Here is a 24,231-nt window from a genome sequence, read left to right as displayed (position 1 = left end):
GGACTTGTATTTCAAAGAATCCCAATTACAACTTTGATATTCCTTCGGCAAAAGCAAAGTAAGCCCTTGAAAAATTAGAAAAATGATTGAGATAAGAATAATCAAAATAAAGGCTTCCAGGTGTGAATAGGGGACGCCCACTTTCGGCCAACTGGTGTGCCTCTTAGAATGTCAAGAGTGCCACACGGTTCCACCAAACTTGTTACAAGTTCCGCCACTCTTGGCGTAATTTCGCCATGGTTGGCACGTGCCACCTGGTGAACTTGATTTCTAATTGTGCGCCCCTAGGGGATGAAACCAGAGTATTCAGACTCACATTATTATTTTTAATTTGTTTTTCTTGCAAAAATTTTAGTATTTTCATTTCGTTTTGGTTATCTGATATCAAAAGACATAATCAGAAGATAAAATTACTATATTTCATCAGAAGATAAAAAGACTACATTTAATGCTGCTCCATTCAACTGGACGTTTTCTGACTTTTTATTTCTAAGGCTGTCCGAATTAGTTTTATTCTATGGTTGTACAAAACTTCATTTCCAATTGTATATAGAAATAATTTTCCTATTTTCTGTACGAAAATAATATCATATTCTATTAGAAATTAATTGATTTCTTATTCTATCCATTTTGTTTCTATGTTTGATATCCAAAGATGTCTGCATTTTTTTTTCTAGCCTTACTTAACACAATGAGAAAACAAAGACACAGCTTGTTGAACCAAGAATTGATGCTAGTGACATTTTCAGTACACTTTATATTGGAAAAGAATCATCAAAATAGAAAAAAAAATCCTGGAAAAAAGTAGGAGTCTTCGTTCATGTTGGTTCGTTCCAATCATTGAATTAACTGAAATTTTCTAAAAAAGTTAATTCAAAAACACTTTCCATTCCGCGTTCATTATAAACAACACTTTTGTTCGACGACATATTTCCGCTAATCTCGGATACAGATCAGACAAGATCATTTTGTCCGGCCTGTACATTATTATTGCTGTGGTTTGACTGTAATCGCGTACAATCTTACTGATATTCATTCGGGTGTAACATTTTCATTTGCCATCATTTTACATAATTTTTCTTGTATGTTTTAGTTGTCTGGTCTAATTCTTTCTTTTCTCTTTCTTTTTCTCTTATTTTATTCAGTCATGAGCAAAACGTTTACCCCTTACTTATACATTTCTGTTTTGATTTTGTCCATTAAACAGTAATAAACAATTCATTACAGGATAAACCGCAGCGCATTCGAGATGGAAAGCCATTGCAGCGCAAGTCCTATTATACAAGTATTGCCCGAAGAAAAGAGGACATAAACCAGGGACAGAAAAAGATGAGCCTTGCTTTCGAAAATGGCTTTCTCCGCCAATTATTTCTTGGAAGTATAGTCCAAAGAGCAGGAAGCAGGTTCAGTAAGATTTGGCAACACGGAGGAGCCTAGGACAAGCTTAGGTATATCATTAGATGCTGATTTTTCTAATTTTTGATTTTTTTTTTTTTTTTTTCAAATTTTACGGCTAAAATGCATAGAGTTCATGATTGGCATGAATTTTAATCGATAAATAAAATGTGGAGGAAGATTAGCAAAATATCCAGTTGCTCATTTTGAGGCTACACCATATAGAAAAGAACTAATTTACATCACTGAGTATGTCAAATAAAAGAAGAAAAAGAAGGAATAATGACAAAAGGAAGAAAGATGTGCAATCGACTAAAGTCAGTTTAGCAATAAAAAAAGTATGCTTTCCCGTATGGCTCAGAATGATGAAATCCAAGCCAGCGTCAGGAAAAGCGGAACAACGCCTTCAAGAATTTCTGATAAAACAGGAGATTAGGTATTAAATGGAGAGAATACACTAAGACCAAACAATTCGCTCTATATCGCTCTCCTTACAACAACATGGATTGCGCTGCATGGGGCATACTATTGGCTGTGGCAGCCTGGGCGACTAAGAATGGCAACTTAGTACGGTTTTGACTGTTGGAATGTAAGCCAGCAGCTAAATTGACGTTACGTGTTTTAGGGATTAAGTGTCTTCGCAGGATTATCAACCAGACAGTTTACTGTATATTACGTCAGCTCCTAGTGACAGAATTCATACATCAACAAAGATTACACTACTTGGGACATACCATCCGAAATACGGAAGACTTGGGTCCACAGAACGGTACTGAGTGGCAGACGAAGCCTGAAGAAGAGATAGATCAAAAAGTACCCTTCGTCAAACTTACAAATAGGACCTGAGACGGGAGATAGTCAAACCCCAGTGTCAAAATTTCTGTTCAGCAGCACATAAGTAACGGAAAAGTAACGGCTCTTTCTGGAAGTCTAGATTCCTCTGGTGGCACAAGAGGAACTAAGCTCTAAGGTGAGGTTGTCTTATGAATCTTTCCATTTCTAAATAGGAATTCGCAGAGGTTCTTTGAAGGTGCACGAGATGAAAAAACAAGAAGACAAACAATAAACTAATTTTAGTATATCACCGTCCTCCTCAACCTCCATATTACGTTAATACCTCGTTCAATTCAATGAGTTTACAAATAAGAAATTACACTCAAATTTAGGATAAGGCCTTTCCTGGAATCGATATCTTTCGTAATAAAGATGAAAGACTTACTTCACTTTCATCAAGTACCCCCTTTAATCAGAATATGACGTTAGCGTTGATAATTAAAAATACACTTAACTAGGTTTTCTTTGATCTTATATTCATTCATAGGTCTAGACAATGGGATCTTTCGATTTTCTTCCAATCGAGGAAAGAAGGATATACATTGAAAAGATTTGTCATTGCAAAGACGTGAATCCAATATGTAAGATGTTTATGCGTATCAAATGTGTAAGAATAAAGATGAAGATCTTGTCAACCACTTGGTTGTTTGCGAAGAACTGAAGGAATTGAGGTTCTGGCTCTTTGGCGTATATGATGGAGAAACGTTTGCCGAAAATTTATTAAGGACCAGGGGATTTTGGAACTATAAGACGGGCAGATTAAATTATTCGGATTATAAGGAGATATTAATTTGGGGTGCGCAAGTTTTCAAAACGTTTTTTTCTGTTTTGAAATACCATATAAAGCAATAATAATTGAATTTGGGGGGATCAGATTATTTAATGTTTAGTTATTCATTGTTTGGTAGCTATGACCCATTTGATTTCTGTGCGAGATAAACCTTGCCTACCTTTTTTTTCAATTTATTAAAATTTGAATTTTTTTATTTCATGTGTTTGACATGGTGGCCAGCGTTTATCCCCCCTTCCAGCATTTACTCCCCCGTAAAATACCTCCCGCAGAAAATACCCCCACCCCCTGGAAAATACCTCCCCGTGAAAAACAAGGATTTTCAATTTGAGAATTTTATTTGAGTTTTTTTCCGGAGAGGGAAGGAATTTTGGTACTTGGGTATTACACGCCACTCAATCAAGTTTACACTGTGTAAAACTGGAGAAAAAACCTGTTTCTTCGGTATTTTCTTGCAGCTTAGCGTGAGGCAAGACAAGGACAAGTGACTGAACATATGGGAATTATATAATTTGGGCTATATATTTGAACATAATGAGGGAGGATAAAGTATATGGACAGTTTGAAGTCAGAAGTAAATTTTACTTCATAATATGGACAATAATTGTGCCTAACACATTTTACAAGCATACCCACTATACTTAACTTCCCCCCCCTAATGTGCAAATATATAGCCCAAATTTGTTTCTGAAGTAACGAAGAAACTAACGAAGATACCGGTCTGTTTTCGAGCGTTACACATCCTAAACGTGATTGAGTGGCGTTTAATACACAAGTACCAAAATTCCTCCCCCTAGAGAAAATGAAAAAAAAGAACTCAAACAAAATTCTCAAATTCGAAAAGCCTTGTTTTCCACGGCGGGGGAGGGGTATTTTCCAGGGGGGTATTTTCCAGGGGGATATTTACCGGTGGTGTTGGGGCATTTTCCACGGGGAGTGCTTTCCTCAGGGGGGTATTATCCGATCGGGGGGGGGGGGGGGTAAACGCCTAAAACTGTTTGACTTAGACGTGGAAACAAAGAGGTAGAATTTTAAATATTAATTTCCTCTTGTTGATTACGAAGCATAAATCTATTTTAGATTCTTCTATTCTTGGTGCTCTATTTGTCTGTTTTTAGGTAATAATCACACTAACATGGTTTAGTGTGATTAAACCATGGTTTTAATGTACATGGTTTAATTAGTTTTTTTTTAATTTGGTTAACTTATTAATTTAACTATCGTTCTTAAACTCAAACAATATTGAAACATTCAAACAAAAGAGCTTTCATCGGCTCAAGACTTCTAAATAAACTGTCCATCAAGGACATCACCAATAAATTTCTCCATAAAGAGGGTACTCCATAAGGAGAGAGGAAAGATGTGGATGATGATAATAAGTTAAAGCACTTCATGTGTGTTAATAGGTAGTATAATCTTCATCAAAATGAAAATAAGTTGGTTTTAAACAATTACAAGGACAAAGGGAGGCGAATATGTCGCTTGCGGTTAAGTACATTTCTGTAAATCAGATAATTTTTTTCAATCGCATTTTCACAATTGCGTACTCAGCAAGGGCTACGTTAAAATCATTTTTCAACTGCATTTTCAGCGCATTTTTGTTCGAGAGACCAGGGCTCGGGAACATTTTGTTTTTTGACAAGCAATAGAACAAGTGGAGAGCTTACAGGTAAAATAATTTCCAAGTAACATTTGAAATTCAGATGTCAGGCGAGGCAAAAAACACCTGGTCATGCTCTAAGCAGAGAGAAATACATTCTAAGACCATACGGCTATACATGACGAAACCTTGCTTTCCACATCTTTGAAAATCCAGATCATTTGGTTCTTTTTGATGAAGCTACTTTAATATATACAGCAAATGGCTTACAATAATCCTTTAGGGAGGCAATCTTCCACTGTGTTACAAAAAAACTCCCTAGGGAAGTTCTGAATTAAAATGTATCTAATCCCAATCTCTGGAAGATCTGGACCAATATCAACAAAATACCATAATCCCATCTCTTCAAGCCCAAGAGGTAAGGAATATCAATAAACCTCACAAATCATCAGAAACATCCTTTCTTCTTGTGTAAAGAATGGCTTGCAACGAAAAAGATTGACGTACTCTGATGTTTTGTATTCGAACATGCCTTGCATGAGAGACTGATTCTAATGCTTAAATTCAAGCAAATATTAACCTTTCCCCGAGAAAAAGAAGGTGAGTCCAAGCATATAGACTTGATTAAGGACTGTATCCAAGTCAGGTACACAAATTGATTTTTTAGTTGAGAGGGAGGGATGCTGTTTTTTTTTTTTTGGGGGGGGGCGAAACTAAAAAAAATCCCACCAAGAAGATGAAATTTTCGGAATATACAAAAATTATAGAGCAATGCCACGACTAGGTGGGTGGGTGGGGGCTCACGGTTTCAACTCCCCCTTTCTCCCCCTCTATATACGTACATTTTCCAAGTTTTATACATTTTACAAGCTAGTATAAATTAAAATAGCAGCTTAGGAGAAAGTTTTTCATTAAATAGGCTTTATCAAACTGATTTTTTTAAAAGGATTTTCCCTGAAGGCAGTAACAGACGAATATTCCGTCAAAAATTTTCAAAAGTATTCGGTCTGTTGACTCCAATTCATGAAAATAAAGGGAAGAGTAAACGTATTTTTCAAAACCTAGCGGAATTGTGTTGTTTTTCTCATTTCTTTCAATGAAAGTACCCAAAAAAAGGTATTTCTCAATACAATAGCCAAAACAGGAGTTTTCAAAAATCTAGAAGGAAATCCCTCCCCCCTCCAATTACCCTAAAAGTATTTTCAGCATTGGAATCGGAGTGGGAATGGCTTAAAGAGTAAAATAAGTTAAACTCTGGATCTGATGGGAAAACTAGAATTAAATGAAATTGATAGCGAAGACAGATGGACAGAGAGAGAGAGAGAGAGAGAGAGAGAGAGAGAGAGAGAGAGAGAGAGAGAGAGAGAGAGAGAGAGAGAGAGAGAGAGAGAGAGAGAGAGAGAGAGAGAGAGAGAGAGAGAGAGAGAGAGAGGAGAGAGAGAGAGAGAGAGAGAGAGAGAGAGAGGTGAGAGAGAGAGAGAGAGAGAGAGAGAGAGAGGGAGAAGAGAGAGAGAGAGAGAGAGAGAGAGAAGAGAGAGAGAGAGAGAGAGAGAGAGAAAGAGAAAGAGAAAGAGAGGGGAGATGAGTCAGACAAAGATATGGAAGGGAACAAAAAATAAAGAGAATTCATAATATCTTGTTTGTAGATTTTTCCTGTTTGTAGGTTCGTAGTATTACCTTCAAGGCCTGCACAGCTGTTTCTAAAGAAGCATTCTCCAATTTGACATCGTTCACGAATAGAAGCCGATCTCCAGGGATTAAACGACCATCGAGTTGAGCAACACCTCCAGGAACAAGACTTCTTATGACAATAACTGTTTCATTAGGATTCATTGGATCCTTAACAAAAAAGTGTATTAGGATAGAAGATCACTTTCCTGACAAACATTTCCTAATATTTTGAAGATAAGTAGTTGAGCTAGGGGAATAGAGCTCTCAGAGATTTTCAGGATTTGATATTTGAGTTGATTCCTGTAAGTTGAAATCGAGCACTATTAATTTCTATACAGTATCGAAATAAATCCGTCCAGAAAGAAATTTTTTATCCAAATGCATTTAAATAATGATGTATCAAAAAGCATAAATACTAAAATCATGTAATCAAGTATAAAATTAGCATAAAAAATATTGAGCATAGAATTAATGTATTAAAACTTTAGCGTTACAAAACTTTTAAATTGAAATCAGGAACATTAAACTGAAATCCGTATCTTATTCATTGATGGATGAAGAATATGATTTAAGGTTTATAAAACATGCAATATTACGACTAGTTTAAATTTATAACTTACATCGAGAGGACAAGATACTTACATCACTGAGTACATTAATATACGATCTGCCCATTCACCGAGCCAGAATTATGATATTACTGAGTACTATTCTTAGGGAATTATCTAAATTCTCTGAACAAATTTAAAAGATAGAAAAAACTAAATATTTTCGCTTGTTTCTAACGCATTTTTTTTTATCTAAAAAAGGCAATCAAATTTCAAAAACTTAATTCTGTATAGATAGATAGATAGATAAGTGTATTTTAAAGCCAAATATACAGCCATGAACATAGTATAATAACATAAACGATAGGCAAAAATAACATAAACTTTGATCAGTGATCATCATAAAACACTTAAATGAAACACTGCATTATGGATAAACCTGAGGCCCAGCAATCAAAAGACACCAGAATTACATTTATGATTAAACATTAAAGACAAAAGACAAAAATAAACACATTTTCCCCATTGGACCAATCTTGGGTCTACTAATACCATAAAACTGCAATTTTCCAAGGTTTTTCTTTTAGTTGTTTCAAAATTGTGCAGTTTCTAGGGCAGTGGTGTATTTTCTTCAGTTTTTTTGTTGTCAGCAGTTTAGGTTTGCGATATTCGAGCGGTAATGTAAACTTACGTAAGGACCCTTATGGTAAGATGAGGATCTTGAGGTAATGGTTGCGATGATAACTGCTAGACTACTTTTAAAGTAATTTTCCATACAAATCAGCCATTATTTTGATTAACTATTTAACCATTATTTTCATTAACAGGCGTTATGTATGACGTTTTTGAGCTGTTGAATGTTTATACTATTACGGAGAAAAACGCAGTCAAACTTTTTTTTTTTGTTTACGGATCAACTTAACAACACTAACAACCATGTAATACTGCCCTAAAAAGTTAAGAGTTTTACAACAGCTGAAACAAAAATTATGAAAACGTTCTTGGCACATAGAAGTCTCATTTAAAGACCAATAGAAGTAAACATACGCCCAAATGAATTTCTATTTAAGAAAGGATTTCAAAAATGAAGAAGATGGACCTATTTTACGAAACAAATCGAAATCTTGATCACTCAACCGCGGTAGGAAAAACAAAAGGATATAATTAATAAAAGCAAAAGCCTCATAGGAAAAAAAAGGCTTCCAGATCCAATTTGTAAAAGGATCTGTAATATTAGAAAGAAATACTATCTCATCTAAGATTGAACTGGCTGAATTCAGACAAAGAAAAGGCAACAAAAAGTATTCCTCAAGAGACGTGACCTGTAACTTCATAACCACCCTCCCCCCTCTAGCGAAACTTAAGAAGATTGATCGATTTTTTCTAAGCAGTCGGGTATTACTATAGACATTGTAAATTGAGATTGAAGCACAAATTTAAACAAGTAAAATTGCGAGTAAAATTTGTATTTAGGAATGGCGCATGGACGGATGATAGATAGACTTATCTATCAACAAATGAACTGACATCATTTTTATATAATCCTAATAAGAGCTTATGCCAGATTTGCATCTCATTCAATCGGACTATCTGTCTTGGCTTTTTCTACAATTAGCCTACAATTAATCAACAGCATAGGTCGAGGCCGAAGATAGTCTGATTGAGTGAGAGGCAAATCTTGTATTTGCTTAATATATTTTATTTTAATACTTTATCTTTACTATAACATTTTAGGTATATTTGCTTATGTTTTAATCTTAAATTTGTATTGTATAGTCAAATTGGCTGGTTGTTTTGGGACTGGATCTCCCCTTTTTCTAAACACAAGGTTACTTTTATCGTTCACCAAAAAGCTTTATGACAGAAAGGGTGAGGTAGATAAACGAGTCAGGTGTAGATTGTTAATTTTTGGAATTCACAAATGAGAGCGTTGTAGAATCTAACTAATCAGTTTCACTTATTTTTTTCCGAGGTTCAACATGGCAATACTGGCAAAAATGTGGCAGGGCTCTAAAACTTCCTATTTTTAAACAATGAAAACATAAATCTTACAAAAAATCATGGTTTTCGAGCATGAAAAGACCTCGGATGAGTCCAGGCGGAAAACAATTTTGGTTTCGTGTTTTTAGTGCTTTGAAATTTCTTTCACTAATGAGTATGAGCAAAAATTTGCCCAAATAATTTTTCCTTAAAAAAAATGAAGATGAACTTACTTCACGGAATAAATCCAACCATTTTCTTTAAACAAGGGTAGGAAAAATCAAAGAATACAAATGCATCAAAGCAAAAGCGTCACAAAAAACAAGCATGCCAGATACAATTTGTAAGACGATCTGTCTTATTAGAAAGAAATAATATCTTATTTGGTATTGAAGTGACTGAAATCTAACAAAGACTTCATACATCCCCTTCCACTTATAAACTTTAAGCAAACAGATGAATGATTTCTAAGTAGTCAGAAAGCTAGATAGACATAATAAATTATAAATGGATGAAATCAGCACGAGTTCGAGCCATATATACATTAGATTTACATCGATAACCAAAGAGACGCGGTTTGCCACCAAGGGGTTTCAAAAGTCAATAGATTTACTTATATATATATTGATTATTCTTTATGATTGATTGTGTATGGCTATGCTGTTTGACCTATGTGATCGTATGGATGAGTAGGGTTAAGGCCTCATTCAAGTGCTGGTCTATATTAATCACTAATTTAGGAAAACAGTCTTTTTTTTTCTTTCTTTTTTTTTGTGTGTGTGTTTGTGCTGTTGCATTGGTGATTTCTCCTTTCATGATATATAGAAAAATGTCATTCAACAAGAATAACTATAAAAAAGAAAAAGAAAAAGGATATAAATAGATCGAAGCCAAAGCTTTATAGGAAGAACATCGTTTGACAAGCCTTTATCAGCAGTAGTGTGTCAAGTTTTGGTACTATGCCTTCCGTAAAAAAATGTGTTGGAATTTTTGTCAAATTAGTATTTTATCAAATTGAAATACAAAATATATTTTGTCGAATTAAACATACAGATGGGAAAACTGCTATTTCAACCTCATATGTTTCTAGTTTCAACAATCAATCAAGCAAGATAGGAAAAAAATAGGATATGAATATTTTGGACCAAAAGCTCCACTAAAAACATTGTACCTGTTTTATTAGAACTAAACAATTTCCTTGGACGCAAATTCAATAAAAATTTTAGGCTTGCATAAATTATGGATTCTAGATTTGTAGAAAATTATACTAAGTATGAAATTTTAGATTTTAAGTCTGTTGTTTTCATCGTTTAGGCAATGTGAACATATATCCTTCTAATTTTATATGTAATTTCATCCTATATTTTCGTTGGCCTTATAAAAACCCATTCTCAATTCTTCTTTGATTACACTATATTTCGACTTTTCAACTTATTCTGATACTAGATCAAGATATTGGAAACAAAAAGTAGCCAATTCCGTAACACATAACTTTACTGATCGCCAAAAATCTTTTCTTATTTCAAATTTATTTCTCAGGAATTTAACAGACTTTTTTTCAATTCATTTCTCTGGAATTTCCAGAGGTTGGTTAGTAATTTCTATTTGATCCAAATATTGTTTAAACACACTTCTGAGTTTCTAAAACCTATTCTATATAACATTTGTCAGCAATATTCTGGAATCAGTATAATAATGTAAAAATGGCTATATTACAGGACATAGTAAGAATACAAAATTTGAGATATATCTTTAGCGCCACGCATAACCTCAATACTCTTGGATTTTGGGTATAAGCGAAAATCTTAAAACGATTCTGTAACAATGAACTTTATTGATTGCCAAAAATCTTTCAGTTCTAAAAAAGACAAAAATCGATCAGTTTTTGAGACTCGATTTCGTCTTTTTTTTTACACCAAAAATATATTATGTCTTCTGACACTAGAAGATTTCGACTACCAAAACTACTAAGATTTATACCAATCAGTTTTATATATCACCTTAAATCTTTTATTGTCAGAAGACAAAAAAAAACGAAAGCTAAATGTGCGAGGTTAATATTCTAAATATTGATTTTATTCATCGCCAAAATCCCTTTGGTTTTCGAAAAAACTACCATCTCATCTTTTCTGATATAAAAAGATTTAAGCAAATATAGGTATTTAGTTTATAAAAGTTAATTCATTGATTGCAAGTCACTATTTATTTCATTTCTTAACTTGAAAAAAAAGGATTAATAATGTTCTGTAAGGAGTATTTAATTCAGCAATTTGTAACAAAAATTTCAGCAATTTTTGTAACAAAATGTCTATAACAGTTTAAATTCTTTTTCGATAGTATACAATAAAGTGACTAAAACAAAAGACCAAGGAAGAAGAAGAAAAGAAAAAATAAAGAAAAAAAGATCAATGATTTTTCCTAAATGAAAAAACTTACAAAAAGGAATAGGAATTTCTTACAGAACAATCAGAACACATTAATCAAAGATTCCACACAGGAGCTTCCAACCGATGGCTTTCCTATTCCTTTCTTATACTTACGACAATTTGCGGTAAAAAAAATAAATAAAATAAATAAATTTAAAGTGTTATGCTTGCTGCCAGTCTGAACAAGAACTAAGAATTCATATGGCACTTGTGACGAGGTCGGAAGAGCCAAAAGCTCATGTGGTATGAGCTCTAGCAGAATTCTACGAATCAATAGATTGCTTTAAAAGGAAAACCAGAGGCTTGATGCCGGTTGGGATTTAAAATAAGAGCTCTGAGTCACGAGGTCTTTCTAAATATCAAAATTCATCAAGATCCGATCAACCTCTCGCAAGTTAAAAATACATCAATTTTTCTAATTTTTCCTCTCCCTTCAGCTCCCAGATGTTCTACGACATCTACGACATTTATAAGCATTTTCCAAGATTTCTGGTTTCCCCCTCCAGCTCCCCCCAATGTCAACAGATGTGGTCGGGATTTGAAATAAGAGCTCTGAGACATGAGTTCCTTCTAAATATCAAATTCCATTAAGATCCGGTCACCCGTTCTTAAGTTAAAAATACCTCAATTTTTCTAACTTTTCCAAATTAACAACCCCCAGCTTCCCCAAAGAGAACAGATCCGTACCAATTATATCAATCTCGTATCTATAACTTGTACTTATTCTTCCCATCAAGTTTCATCCCGATATCTCCATTCTAAGCGTTTTCCAAGATTTCTGGTTTCCAAGATTCCTGTTTCCCCCATCAAACCCTCTATGTCTCCGGATACGATTCGAATTGAAAATTGAGCATCAGAGACATAAGATTCTTCTATATATCAAGTTTCATTGAAATCCGATCACCCATTCGTAAGATACCTCGATTTCACGATCGGGATGAAACTTGGTGGTAAAAAAATAAGCACAAGTCCTGGATGCGTGATTGACATAACTGGGACGACTCTCGAATCTCCCCCTCCAACTCCCTTCAATGTCACCGAATCTAGTCGGGATTTAAAATGAGAGTTTTAAAGCACAAGATTCTTCTAGATATCAAATTTCATTAAGATCTGATCACCCGTTCGTAAGTTACAAATACCTCATTTTTTTCTATTTTTCCGAATTACTCTCCTCCCCCCAAAACTCCACCAAAGAGACTGGATCCGGTCCGATTATGTCAGTCACCTATCTAGGACTTGTACTTATTCTTTCCACCAAGTTTCATCCTGGCCTCTCCGTTTGAACGCTTTCCAAGATTTTCGCCCCCCCCCCCCTAATGACACTGGACCCGGTCGGGATAAAAAATAAGAGGTCTAACTTTCGAGGTCCTTCTAAATGTGAAATTTCATTAAGATACGAACACTCTTTCGCAAGTTAAAAATACCTTATTTTTTCTAATTTTTTATAATTAACCTCCTCTCCCCCCAACTCCCCCAAAGAGAGCAGATCCATTCCGGTTATGTCAATCCCGTATCTAGGACTTGTGCTTATTTTTCCCACCAAGTTTCATCCCGATCCCTCAACTCTAAGCATTTTCCAAAAGTTCAGGTTCCCCCCCCCCAACATCTTCTTCACCGGATAAGGTTGAAATTTTATATAAGAGCTCTGAGACATGATATACTTCCAAACATCAAATTTCATTAAGATCCGATCACTCCTTCGTAAATTAAATATACCTCATTTTTCAAATTTTTCAGAATTAACCCTCCCCTCCACTCCCCCAAAGAGAGCGGATCCGTCCCAGTTATGTCAATCACGCATCCAGGACTTGTGCTTATTTTTTACCAAAAAGTTTCATCCCGATCCCTCCACTCTAAGCGTTTTCCAAGAATTTAGGCCCCCCCTCAATTATCCCAACGTCAGCGGATCAGGTCGGAATTTAAAATAAGAACTCTGAGACACGATATCCTTCCAAAATTCAAATTTCATTAAGATCCAATCACTCCTTCGTAAGTTAAAAATACCTCATTTTTTCTATTTTTTCCGAATTAACCAGCCCCCTACTCCCTCCCAGATGGTAAAATCAGGAAAACGATTATTTCTAATTTTGTTTGGTCCGGTCCTTGATACGCCTGCCAAGTTTCATCGTCCTAGATTGCCAGGAAGTGCCTGAAGTGGCAAAACCGGGACAGACAGACAGGCAGACAGACCGACAGACAGACAGACAGAATTTGCGATCGCTATATGTCACTTGGTTAATATCAAGCACCATAAAAATGACAAAACTGAGACGGAATATCCATTTCCATTGGAAAATATAAAGAGGAGAATTATAGAAAATATTCGAAAATAAATTTACAGCAATTTAAAAATGAATATTTTTTTTTATGTAAGATTTTTAATATACAAATATCATACAAGAATGGATAAAAGCAAAACAACAACAGGACAAAAAAAAACAATGATAAATAAAGAATAAAACAGATTTCAACAGCATAATTTTAATTAGTTACACTCTAAAAAGAAAAAAAGAAGTTTATAAAGAAATATTTGATTCAGCTATTTTTTTTTTTGACGTAATATAACTTATTGAAGGTTAGTATTTCTCCAGTACAAAATTCCCCATATATTTCGAAAAATTTGGTATTTTGATTGAAAAGTGCCCCCTCCCTGAAGTTAGAAAAATGTACTTTGTCACCCTCCTCCCAACATCTGTATGGAATAGTGCCCCTTTCTATAATACGTCGAAGCTGAGTATCTCAAGAGAGAATGGCTATGATAGAAAACAAAGGAAAAAGAAAAAAGAGATCAGTGCTTTTAGAATACGTTTTCCCTAAACGACAAAAAAACACGAAAAAGAATAGGAGTTGCTTTCGAGACAATCTAAACTCATTAATCAGATATTCCGGTCAGGAGCTTACATGCGATGGCACTTCTAATCTTTTCCTCAGCTAAACAATGTTCATCATTAGTAATTTACACCCCCAGTTGAGAATTTCAGGGCAACTAATTCGTAGTAAAAAATAAAAATGATGGTCTTATAAATCACGCAGCTGGCTGAAGTGAAAATTTTCCTTGAGGATATCCAAACGAGTTATTAGAGGACTAATTTTAGAAAATATGTGAAAACAGTCTCCAAGAATTCAACATTTCCAACAATTTCAGAATTTCATTTTTTTAATTAGTAGTTTTTTAAACAACAGATATATGGAAATGTATTTCTATTTAATTATCTTTCAATTTTACTCAATTTCTAATTTCTACGTCATTTCCATTTGAAAGTTGGAAATGCAATGGTATTTCTATTCTTTTCCTCATCTAAAAGACGGTTATTTTAATGAGCATCTACTGTATCCCCATTTTTATTTTAATCTATTTCCACTTACTATTTCATTTCTATTTTAAACTTCGTAATTTTTAAACAGTCAAAAGAAAGATCTTAGAAAATCACTGTTTTCACATATGGGCAGACCTAAAAGAAGTCCAGGGGGGCAATTTTTTTTTATTTCAATCTCCTTCGCTCTTTACTGGGAAAATTATAAATATAAAACAAAGATCATTATAACATGGTCTGAAAAAAAATATAACACTTTTAGGATATATTTTCCCTAAACCAAATAAAAAAATTATAAAAAGGAATAGGAGTTTCTGTGGCGAGAATCTAGACAAATTAAGCCAATAGTCCAGACATGAGCATATATGAAATGAAATTTGTAATCTTTTCCTTAACGAAAAGATTATTATTTAAATAAACATCTATTTTCTATTTCTATTTGTTTCTATTTTCTATTTTATTTTATTTTACTTCTACTCTCTATTTCATTCCTATCCGAAACATAATAATTTTGAAACACCCAAAGATAAAAACCTTAGAAAATCACTGTTTTCAGGCACGGGTAGACCTGTTATATCTACACATGTTAATCTAATATTCCAGAAAGGAGTTTACATGCAAAGGCATTTCTGATCCTTTTCTCAGCTAAAAGATGCTTATTTTAATAAAAATATTTTTAATCTAATATCCTTGGTATTTCAAAGACAGAATTGTTAATATAAACAGAGGTTTTTCATAGAATGATCTGAAAAAAAAAGAAGAAAAAAAAAGATAGCACTTCTAGTATACATTTTCCCAGCAAGAAAAAAAAAGAAGAAAAGGAATAGGGCTTCCTTTCGTGACAATCTAAAATAGTTAATCCAATACTCCATCCAGGGGCCTATATGCGATGGCATTCCTAATCTTTTGCCTCTACTAAACGATGCTCATCATTACTAATTTACACCCTCAATTGAGAATTCCAAGGCAACCAATTTGTAGCCCAGTAACAAAATATAAGCTGACAGTCAAATAAATGATGAAACTGGACTGGAATGACTAATTTTCTTAGAATATATTAAGGGAACAGCCTTAGAAAAATTTGAAAGAGACTTTGAGATTTATGGAATATAGATCGGTCATTCAACATTTCCAAGAATTTCAAAACGCTCAATCTTTTTTTTTCTTTTTTTTGCAGTTTTATAGCGCAGCATATATCAAATAAGGAAGGAAAAAAATTAAATTACATGTAGAAAATTTATTAATTTAAATAATTAATCATTGTAGTAACAAAGCAATATTAAATTATATTAAAAATATCATTTTTTTAATAATAAACAATTCTTACAACACTAAAAATAAAAAAAGAGGCATTTAAATTGTAGAGTGATAAGGGAACACTAAACATCATAGAAGTATTCCAGAAAATGTTTATCCAGAAAAAAAATATAAGCTGACAGTCAAATAAATGTTAAAACTGGAATGAAATGACGCATTTCCTTAGAATATATTAAGGGAATAGCCTTAGCAAATATTCTGAAAGAAATTTGGAGACAGATTCATTGAATATAGATTGGTCATTTTATATCTCCAAGAATTTCAAAATTTTTTTTTTTCAGTTTCGTTGCAAAACATATATCAAATAGGAATGGAAAAAAATAAACAAAAATTATTAGGTTTATTAATTTAAATAAACACTAGTTTGCAGCAACAAAGAAATGTTAAAGTATTTAAAAAATCATCATTTTAGTAATAATAAACAATATTTATAACGATAAAATTAAAAAGAAGGAATATATTAGTGGTAAAGTGACTAGGGAGTATTAAAACATTAGAGATGTGTTATCAAAAGCATATCATTAAAAAAAATCAATTTTTTTCAAATAAAAATAAATTTGTTTTGAATATTCAACAAAGCATTTTTGTTCTTTTTTTGTGTGACAGTTTCGTCGCAAAACATTTATCAAATAGGAAAAGAAAAAACCAGAAAAAAAACTTATTAGGTTTATTGATTAGGTTAGGTTAAATAAACAATATTTTGTAACAAAAACAAAAATATTAAAATAAATAAACAAATATCATTTCAGTAATAGTAAATAATATTTATGACGTTTAAAATTAAAAAGAATGGATATATCAGTGGTAAAGTGACTAGTATTACGAAGATTCCTGTGACAAATAGGGCAATTTCGGCTTATTATGAATATAGTACAATACCTGATAATCCAATATCGAAAAACCAAGTCCTCGATCTCCTTTATGAAGCTCAATAATTTCTGGCTCAGAATTCCACATGGCCAGTGAAGTTAGAGGCTCAAGAGAGCGAGACCTTCCTTTAAAACCAGGGCTTGTATCCGTGGCAGAATCTCCAGTGGGACTTGGGGAGAGAACCAGCCCAGGGGAAGCTGTTGATAAAGAGCCATCTGATTTTGCTTTGATGAGACGTTCTTGGATCACCAGAGACTGCAAACTTCCGCCCAATACACCCTACAAAATAAATGTATGTGACACGGAATTTTTCACTGAATTTATGCTCCGTGGTATTTCAGTTGCCCTTCAAGTACCGAAATATCAGCCATCTGCTGTAGTCACAAGCCTGTGACTACAAGGTCACAACTGTGACTAAAAGGTCAAAGGAACTCAACATTTGACCATGTGATCTGAGCGGTGAGATTATTTTCCAGTTTTTGCATTCAAGAATAATTAAAAACCAGAGTAGGGAAAAAATGACTAAAGAAACAAGAGAAATAGAAACAGACACAAGGAAATTCAGCTTAATCGACACAAACAACAAAAAATAACAAGAAAAAATCCAGCAAATCAACTAAAATAAAGCAAATTACGCAGATACGTTTCATATTAAGAAAACAACCCGTAAAAATAATAATTCAGACCAAATAAAATTTTTATTTATTATATTTATGCTCCATGGAATTACCACAGCGTTCATGGAAAGGGGAAAACATACAATGAGTGCCTATAATTCCCAAATAGGCATAGTCCAAATGATTTGTATCCTGATTTTATTTTTCTTAATTTAACAAATAAACATTAGAACAAAGTTGCATTCTATTCGTTGAGACCACCTTGATTTTTGTAAGGGATCTCATATATATATATATATATATATATATATATATATATATATATATATATATATATATATATATAAATGGCAGAATAATCAAAGAGAGGGAAAAACTGTATGAAAACTCTAAAAGTCTCGCAAGAACGTGGGTTTGCGGAGAAGGGACGGCCCTCTTCGTATACTTGATAATTTATGTAGGCCGCTGAAAAGAATTTTGGTTACTATCACCAGAAATCACTCTTTACTTAGAGTTTGTTACCCGAGCTGTTTGATTATATTTTAGCTAGCCAATAAGCATGAAAAAAATATATACTCTTTACCTATGATCCGAGAAAAACTGCTACCCCGTGACCTAAAGTCGAAGCCACCATGCCCCTCCCCTCCCAACAAAACTGCTTGCTGAAACCACAACTTGATCCCCAGGCCATGAGACAAAATCAGGTAGAATTATCCCTACTATTATTTTGGAAATACTCATTTACGAGGAGAAAATCCCCCCCCTTCATCGAATTCTTTGTTCAACCACAAGCGAAAAATACCTTATTATCGATTTTATTCTACAATTGTAATTTTGCTCGGAAAGATTTTTTTTTTTTTTTTTTTTTTAAAGACTAAAGCTCAATAGCATGACAACGGGATTTTGAGTCTAATGCTAACTGGATGTTGGGTTTTAAGTTTATTAATAAAAAAAAAGTTTCCATAGAAGAATTTTTACAAAGAAAAGTAAAGAACTGCATTAAACCCCAGATGAGCAAAAATAAAGGCAAATAATTTTTCAAGCGCATAATACCATATATCACAATGAATAAATAAATGAAACCCAAAACGAACAGATTACAATAAATAACCGATTCAAACTAAAAACGAGCAGAAACAAAGAGGATTAGGGTTCATACCCCCCCTTGAGTTCTAAAGATCATAACATAATATACACTTTACTATAAGTACTCCTTACTTCGAGCTATGTGTTTTTTTCTCATAATATCGAAAAAAAATATCATGACCAAGATTACTGAAAAAAACTGTTTTCTTCTCAACCTTACAATTATAGAGGACCTAGTAGACACATCTATGGTTGTTTACAATTACAATACGAGTTGTTTCTCTCTAGTAAAGATGGGGTTTGCATACATGATTGTTTAGTTAAAACTGAAGCATGAAGATTGACACTTAACGTTTTATTTATCTACGGCTTCAAGCATAAGCCGATAATTGTTCGCTCGCTTTCAATACTTGGTTCCTTACGAACTTCACAAGGAAAACTTGCATCAGCAGTTCAAGGTCAAACAATTTAGACTAGTTCCTATGTAGAAGGAAGAAGTCCCGACGAGGTTGCCTCGTAACTCCTTAAAAAGAAATAAACAAAGAAAAAAACAACACAAAATTACAATTAAAGAAACAAATTATAATTTATTTTTAAAAGGTCGAGCATAGACAAAGTTACAATGTCAAGGACCGTGATAGTGAAATCTGATCAGTTAAGTGGAAAATTACACTTCCATATACAACCAATTGGAAAAGATTGGGATAACAATTTTAATGAAAAAGATCAATATATGCAGTTACACAGTTTTGTGTAGTAGTGAAAACTCGCTAGAAAAGCGGTCAACACCACCTAACTTTTAGCGAATTTGTTTGACCCAAAACTGCATCATATATATCATTTTATATTTATTTAACCCAGAAGAGCCCAGCGGTTCAAGATCGCGCTCAGGATCTACATATTCTATTCAATCATTTGGTAATGCATTGAAGTAGCTTAGTAGTGATACAATGGTAGCGAGTAGTGATAAAGTACAATGCGATAAACATTGTGAAATACGATTAATCACGAATGGCGCACATAACTGACAATGTAGTCATCCGGGATTTCGATTCTATCAACAAATGTGACTAATTTGGGCTGTGCATAATGCAGTAGACTAAAAAGTGTCCTTTCCGGCCTGAAAAATGTAATTTACAAGAAAAAGGTCACTTTTTGATAGAATAACGTCATGAAGTCACTCACGGGCAGAAAGTGTCAAAAGGGTCAGAAGTGTCACATTTAGAAACAATACCCAGATGCCTAGCGACTATTTCTTCTTATAGGTTGCATTAATATGGAGGCGCTTTCACCATAATCAAGTTCTGAGCTCTGTAGTGCGTTGCTGAAACTTCGAACTCTGGGTTCCCTATTAGCAGACTGAGATCAATCCCACTGCACCTCTACAGGACTACATAGCGACTCTTCGCCAAGAGCCGATTTTCTATGTCAGTAAACGAAATAATTTGCATATAATTTTTTTCCGTCGAAATATAACTTGAACACGAATTTTTTTTTTTGCAACATATATATTTCAAAATAAAAAACTTAAAACTTGACAAACTATTCGTTATTTCTTTCTTTAATCTCAGCAAAAATAAAACCTTTGTTATAGATGAAAATTATTTTATAAATAGCAGTGCTGAGTTTAATTTGCTCGACAAGAAAGGAGAAAAGACGGTCAGTTTAATTATCAACAAAATTGCAAGGTATATTTGCTGGGAAATAGATGGTAGGAAGTTATTCACGACAGGGAAACTTTTAATTAGAGAAATGCTGGAGAAATGAAAGAATTTCTGTGTGCTCAGTTGTGAACCTGGAACCTTATGGTAACGGTGATTTCCATAATAAAAATTATAATTATTTCAACAAAATATATGGATAATATTGGAAACTCAAGGATTTACTAAGGCGGGGGCGGGGGATATATTAACAATATAATAGATTCGTGAATGTAAGCAGGGAGGGGGTGGAAGTCAGACAAACAGGGTACAAATTCAGGAAAACGTAGGGGGAGGGTGCAATTACTTTTCTTTTTTTCAATGATAATACAGAAAATAGGAATTTTTTTAATCTAAGGGAATAGCCCCCTCTACACCGATTGGCACCTTTGAAAACAAAATCACAGTCCTTTTCAGAACTACCTTCCCCCCATCCATACTTAAATGTATCGAAGCTAGAGCTTTTTTCAGGGGAACCATGCTCGAGAGGCGTCGGAATGGTGACGTTTCGAAAGAAAGGCAGTTGCCCCTTCCAATAATTTGGATGTAACAATTATCATTGTTGAAAATGACCCTGTGGAGGGAAGCAACCCCATTAATAATGAATCTACGTGCATGACTCCCTTGTCTGGAAGGGTTCCCCTCTCATCTACTTACATGCTTTTTATTTCATTTTCATCACCTTGGAAGGTTTGACTTGACTTTATTAAACAAGGAACTATATACATAAATCAAACAGTTCGTGGTAACGAACTGTAGTAAGGAGCGACCTGGCTCAATAGTAACCAAAACTCTAAAAACCCATCAAAAGTTACGAGCCTGAGAAAATTTGCGCTATTTTAGAAAATAGGGGGAAACCCCCCTAAAAGTCATAGAATCTTAACGAAAATCACACCATCAGATTCAGCGTACCAGAGAACAATACTGTAGAAGTTTCAAGCTCCTATCTACAAAAATGTGGAATTTTATATTTTTTGCCAGAAGGCAGATCACGGATGCGTGTTTATTTGTTTGTTTTTTGTTTTTTTTCCAGGGGTGATCGTATCGACACAGTTGTCCTAGAATGTTGCAAGAGGGCTCATTCTAACGGAAATGAAAAGTTCTAGTGCCCTTTTTATGTGACCAAAAAAATTGGAGGGCACCTAGGCCCCCTCCCATGCTAATTATTTTCCCAAAGTCACCAGATCAAAATTCTGAGATAGCCATTTTATTCAGCGTAGTCGAAAAACCTTGTAACTATGTCTTTGGGGACGACTTACTCCCCCACAGTCCCCGTGGGAAGGGTTACAAGTTCAAAACTTTGACCAGTGCTTACATATAGTAATGGTTATTGGGAAGTGTACAGGCGTTTTCAGGAGAATTTTTTGGTTGGAGGCAGGGGTTGAGAAGAGGGGGATATGCTGGGGGAACTTTCCATCGAGGAATTTGTCATGGGGGAAGACAATTTCCATGAAGGGAGCGCAGGATTTACTAGCATTACTTAAAAAAAAACAATGAAAAATTAAATATGAAAAAGTTTTTTTTTGGCTGGAAGTAAGCAGCAGCATTAAAACTTAAAACGAACAGAAATTATTACCCATATGAGGAGCTCACCTCGTCCTAATACCTCGCTCTTTACGGTAAAGTATTTTTAGTAATTTCAACTATTTATTCTGCGGCTTTTGTGATTCAGGGGTCTTTTCTTAATGAATTGGGACAAAATTTAAGATTTAGTGTAAACAGCGAGGTACTGACGAGCCCCCTCATATATGTACATGAGAATACAAAAGTTCTTTACGTAAGCTAATTTATAAGTTACGTATATCTTTTACTTATAAAAAGATTCGTGAAAAATTAAAAGTTCTAGTTGCCTTTTTAATTAACCGAAAATCGGAGGGCAACTAGGCTTCCTCCCCTGCTCTTTTTTTCTCAATATCATTCGATCAAAATTATGAGAAAGCCATTTAGCCAAAAAAAAAAATATACAAATTTCATTTTAATTATTCCTCTGCGGAGAGCCAAAATCAAAACATGCATTGATTCAAAAACGTTCAGAAATTAATAAAAAAAACAAGTTTTTTAAATGAAAGTAAGGAGCGACATTAAAACTTAAAACGAACAGAAATTTCTCCGTATAAGAAAGAGGCTTTTCCTTCTCAACGCCCCGTTCTTTACGCTAAAGTTTTTTACTGTTTCAAAATATAGAGTTAAGAGAAAGAGTCAAACTTTAGCGTAAAAAGCGGGGCGTTGAGAAGGAAAAGCCTCTTTCATATGCGGAGTAATTTCTGTTCGTTTTAAGTTTTAATGTTGCTCCTTACTTCCATTTAAAAAACTTGTTTTTTTATTAATTTTATACAAAGGAGACAGGTATGCAACTCGTAAAGGCATTACTAGTTTTTTCATTCCTTGAGTCGTTCCTGCTTTTTTCTATATCTTTTGACGATATCATTTTTTCTTAATCTAGGGCGTATTGCACCCTCTACACCGATTGGCACTTTTGAAGACAAAATCAGTGCTTTTCATAACTGCCCCCACATCCATACTTAAAATTATGGGAGTTAGAGCTTTTTTCCAGGTGAACCATGCTCGAGAGATGTCGGAATGGTGACGTTTTGGCCCCCTCTCCGCCTAGACCCATCTTGGGTTTATTCAGGCTTAAAAACTGCAATTTTCCGATGTTTTTCCTTGGTTGGCTTGGTTCACTATGGAAATTTTCAGGACAGTATTACGTTATCGTCAGTTTTTCTAGGCTTAACAGTGAAATTAAATTTAGCGAAATTAATTTTATTTTTGATTTGACAAGGCTTTTATTCTGTAAAAATTTAAACATTAGCAATCTTTCGATTCCCAAAGAAAACTAACCTTTAAAGGGAAGCTACTACCTCTTATAAGCCGTTTAGTTCCATGTGTTTTTAGCTTATTTTTGCTGATTTTCTTATTTAGTTTCTTGTTTTTGATGTGGCACTTGCTGCGACCAAAATCTGAATATCGAAGTCATTTATTAAAAATTGAAAAACAAAACTGAATTTTTCAAAAATGGTGCGGTTCGTGCGACGCTTGGTCCAAAATGTACACCAGACCACGAAAAATTGGCAAATCCCTGAGAAGCATTCCTTATATCCTACTCTTCTCCGATATTTTTCAGTCTGCAAGCTGAAACGCTATTCAAATCTATTATAGCAATACGACAATAAGTTTTTCCAAGCGGATTATACGTTGAATACCTTTATGAGAAATTTTACTCCATTTTAGTCAATTTATTTTTTCCAGTCAAGATAACCTGACTAGAAGTCATCAACGCTATATATTTCAGTAATGAAGGACACAGTTCCTCTTAAGGGGTTACACACTACAAATCCTCGATATACTCAACATTGTAATCGACTTTCGGACATCTAAAATAAAAATCATACAGGGACGTATGCAGGGAAGGGTTACCTCGAAGACCCCCCCCCCCCAAAAAAAAAAAAAACATTTTCCCGAATTTCAGGATACTTCTTATTCAAATTAATAAATAAAACTTCTTTTTTATTATTGGATCCACTCCCCCTCCCCCCAAAAAGCAAGAGTTAAGAGCTCATATGGCACTTGTGACGAGGCAAGAAGAGCTAAGAGCCGCTAGCTCATATGGTATGAGCTCTAACAAAATTCTAAGAATCAATAGATTGATTTAAAAGGAAAAGCAGAGGCTTAATGCCGGTCAGGATTTAAAATAAGAGCTCTGAGTCACGACGTCCTTCTAAATATCAAAATTCATTAAGATCCGATCACCCACTCGTAAGTTAAAAATACCTCATTTTTTCTAATTTTCCCTCTCCCTTTAGCCCCCCATATGGTCGAATCTGGAAAAACGACTTTATCACGTCAATTTGTGCGGCTCCCTGACACGCCTACCAATTTTCATCGTCCTAGCACGTCCAGAAGCACCAAACTCGCCAAATCACTGAACCTCTCCCCCAACTCCCCCAAAGGGAGCAAATCCAGTACGGTTACGTCAATCACGTATCTAGGACATTTGCTTATTCTATCCACCAAGCTTCATCTCGATTCCTCCACTCCAAGTGTTTTCCAAGATTTCCCCCTCCAACTCCCCCCAATGTTAAA

At 34.2% G+C, this 24,231-nt stretch overlaps 1 protein-coding gene across 4 annotated transcripts in view; it reads right to left on the bottom strand.

The window, feature by feature from the left end:
* The window catches only part of LOC136026265 (multiple PDZ domain protein-like), a 448,978-nt gene that overhangs the window by 227,640 nt on the left and 197,107 nt on the right, over positions 1-24,231 (bottom strand). For all 4 annotated transcript variants that reach the window (XM_065702652.1, XM_065702654.1, XM_065702653.1 and 1 more), the window contains exons 17-18: positions 16,755-17,024; positions 6,297-6,458 (exon numbers count right to left, since the gene is read on the bottom strand). In XM_065702652.1, the coding sequence (XP_065558724.1) occupies positions 6,297-6,458; positions 16,755-17,024 (432 nt within the window). The remainder of the gene's footprint in view (positions 1-6,296; positions 6,459-16,754; positions 17,025-24,231) is intronic.

This window comes from Artemia franciscana, chromosome 4 (assembly GCF_032884065.1).
Source record: "Artemia franciscana chromosome 4, ASM3288406v1, whole genome shotgun sequence".
NCBI lineage: Eukaryota > Metazoa > Arthropoda > Branchiopoda > Anostraca > Artemiidae > Artemia > Artemia franciscana.
Note: the sequence above shows the minus strand (reverse complement) of the source record. Positions and strands in the feature narration are given on the sequence as shown.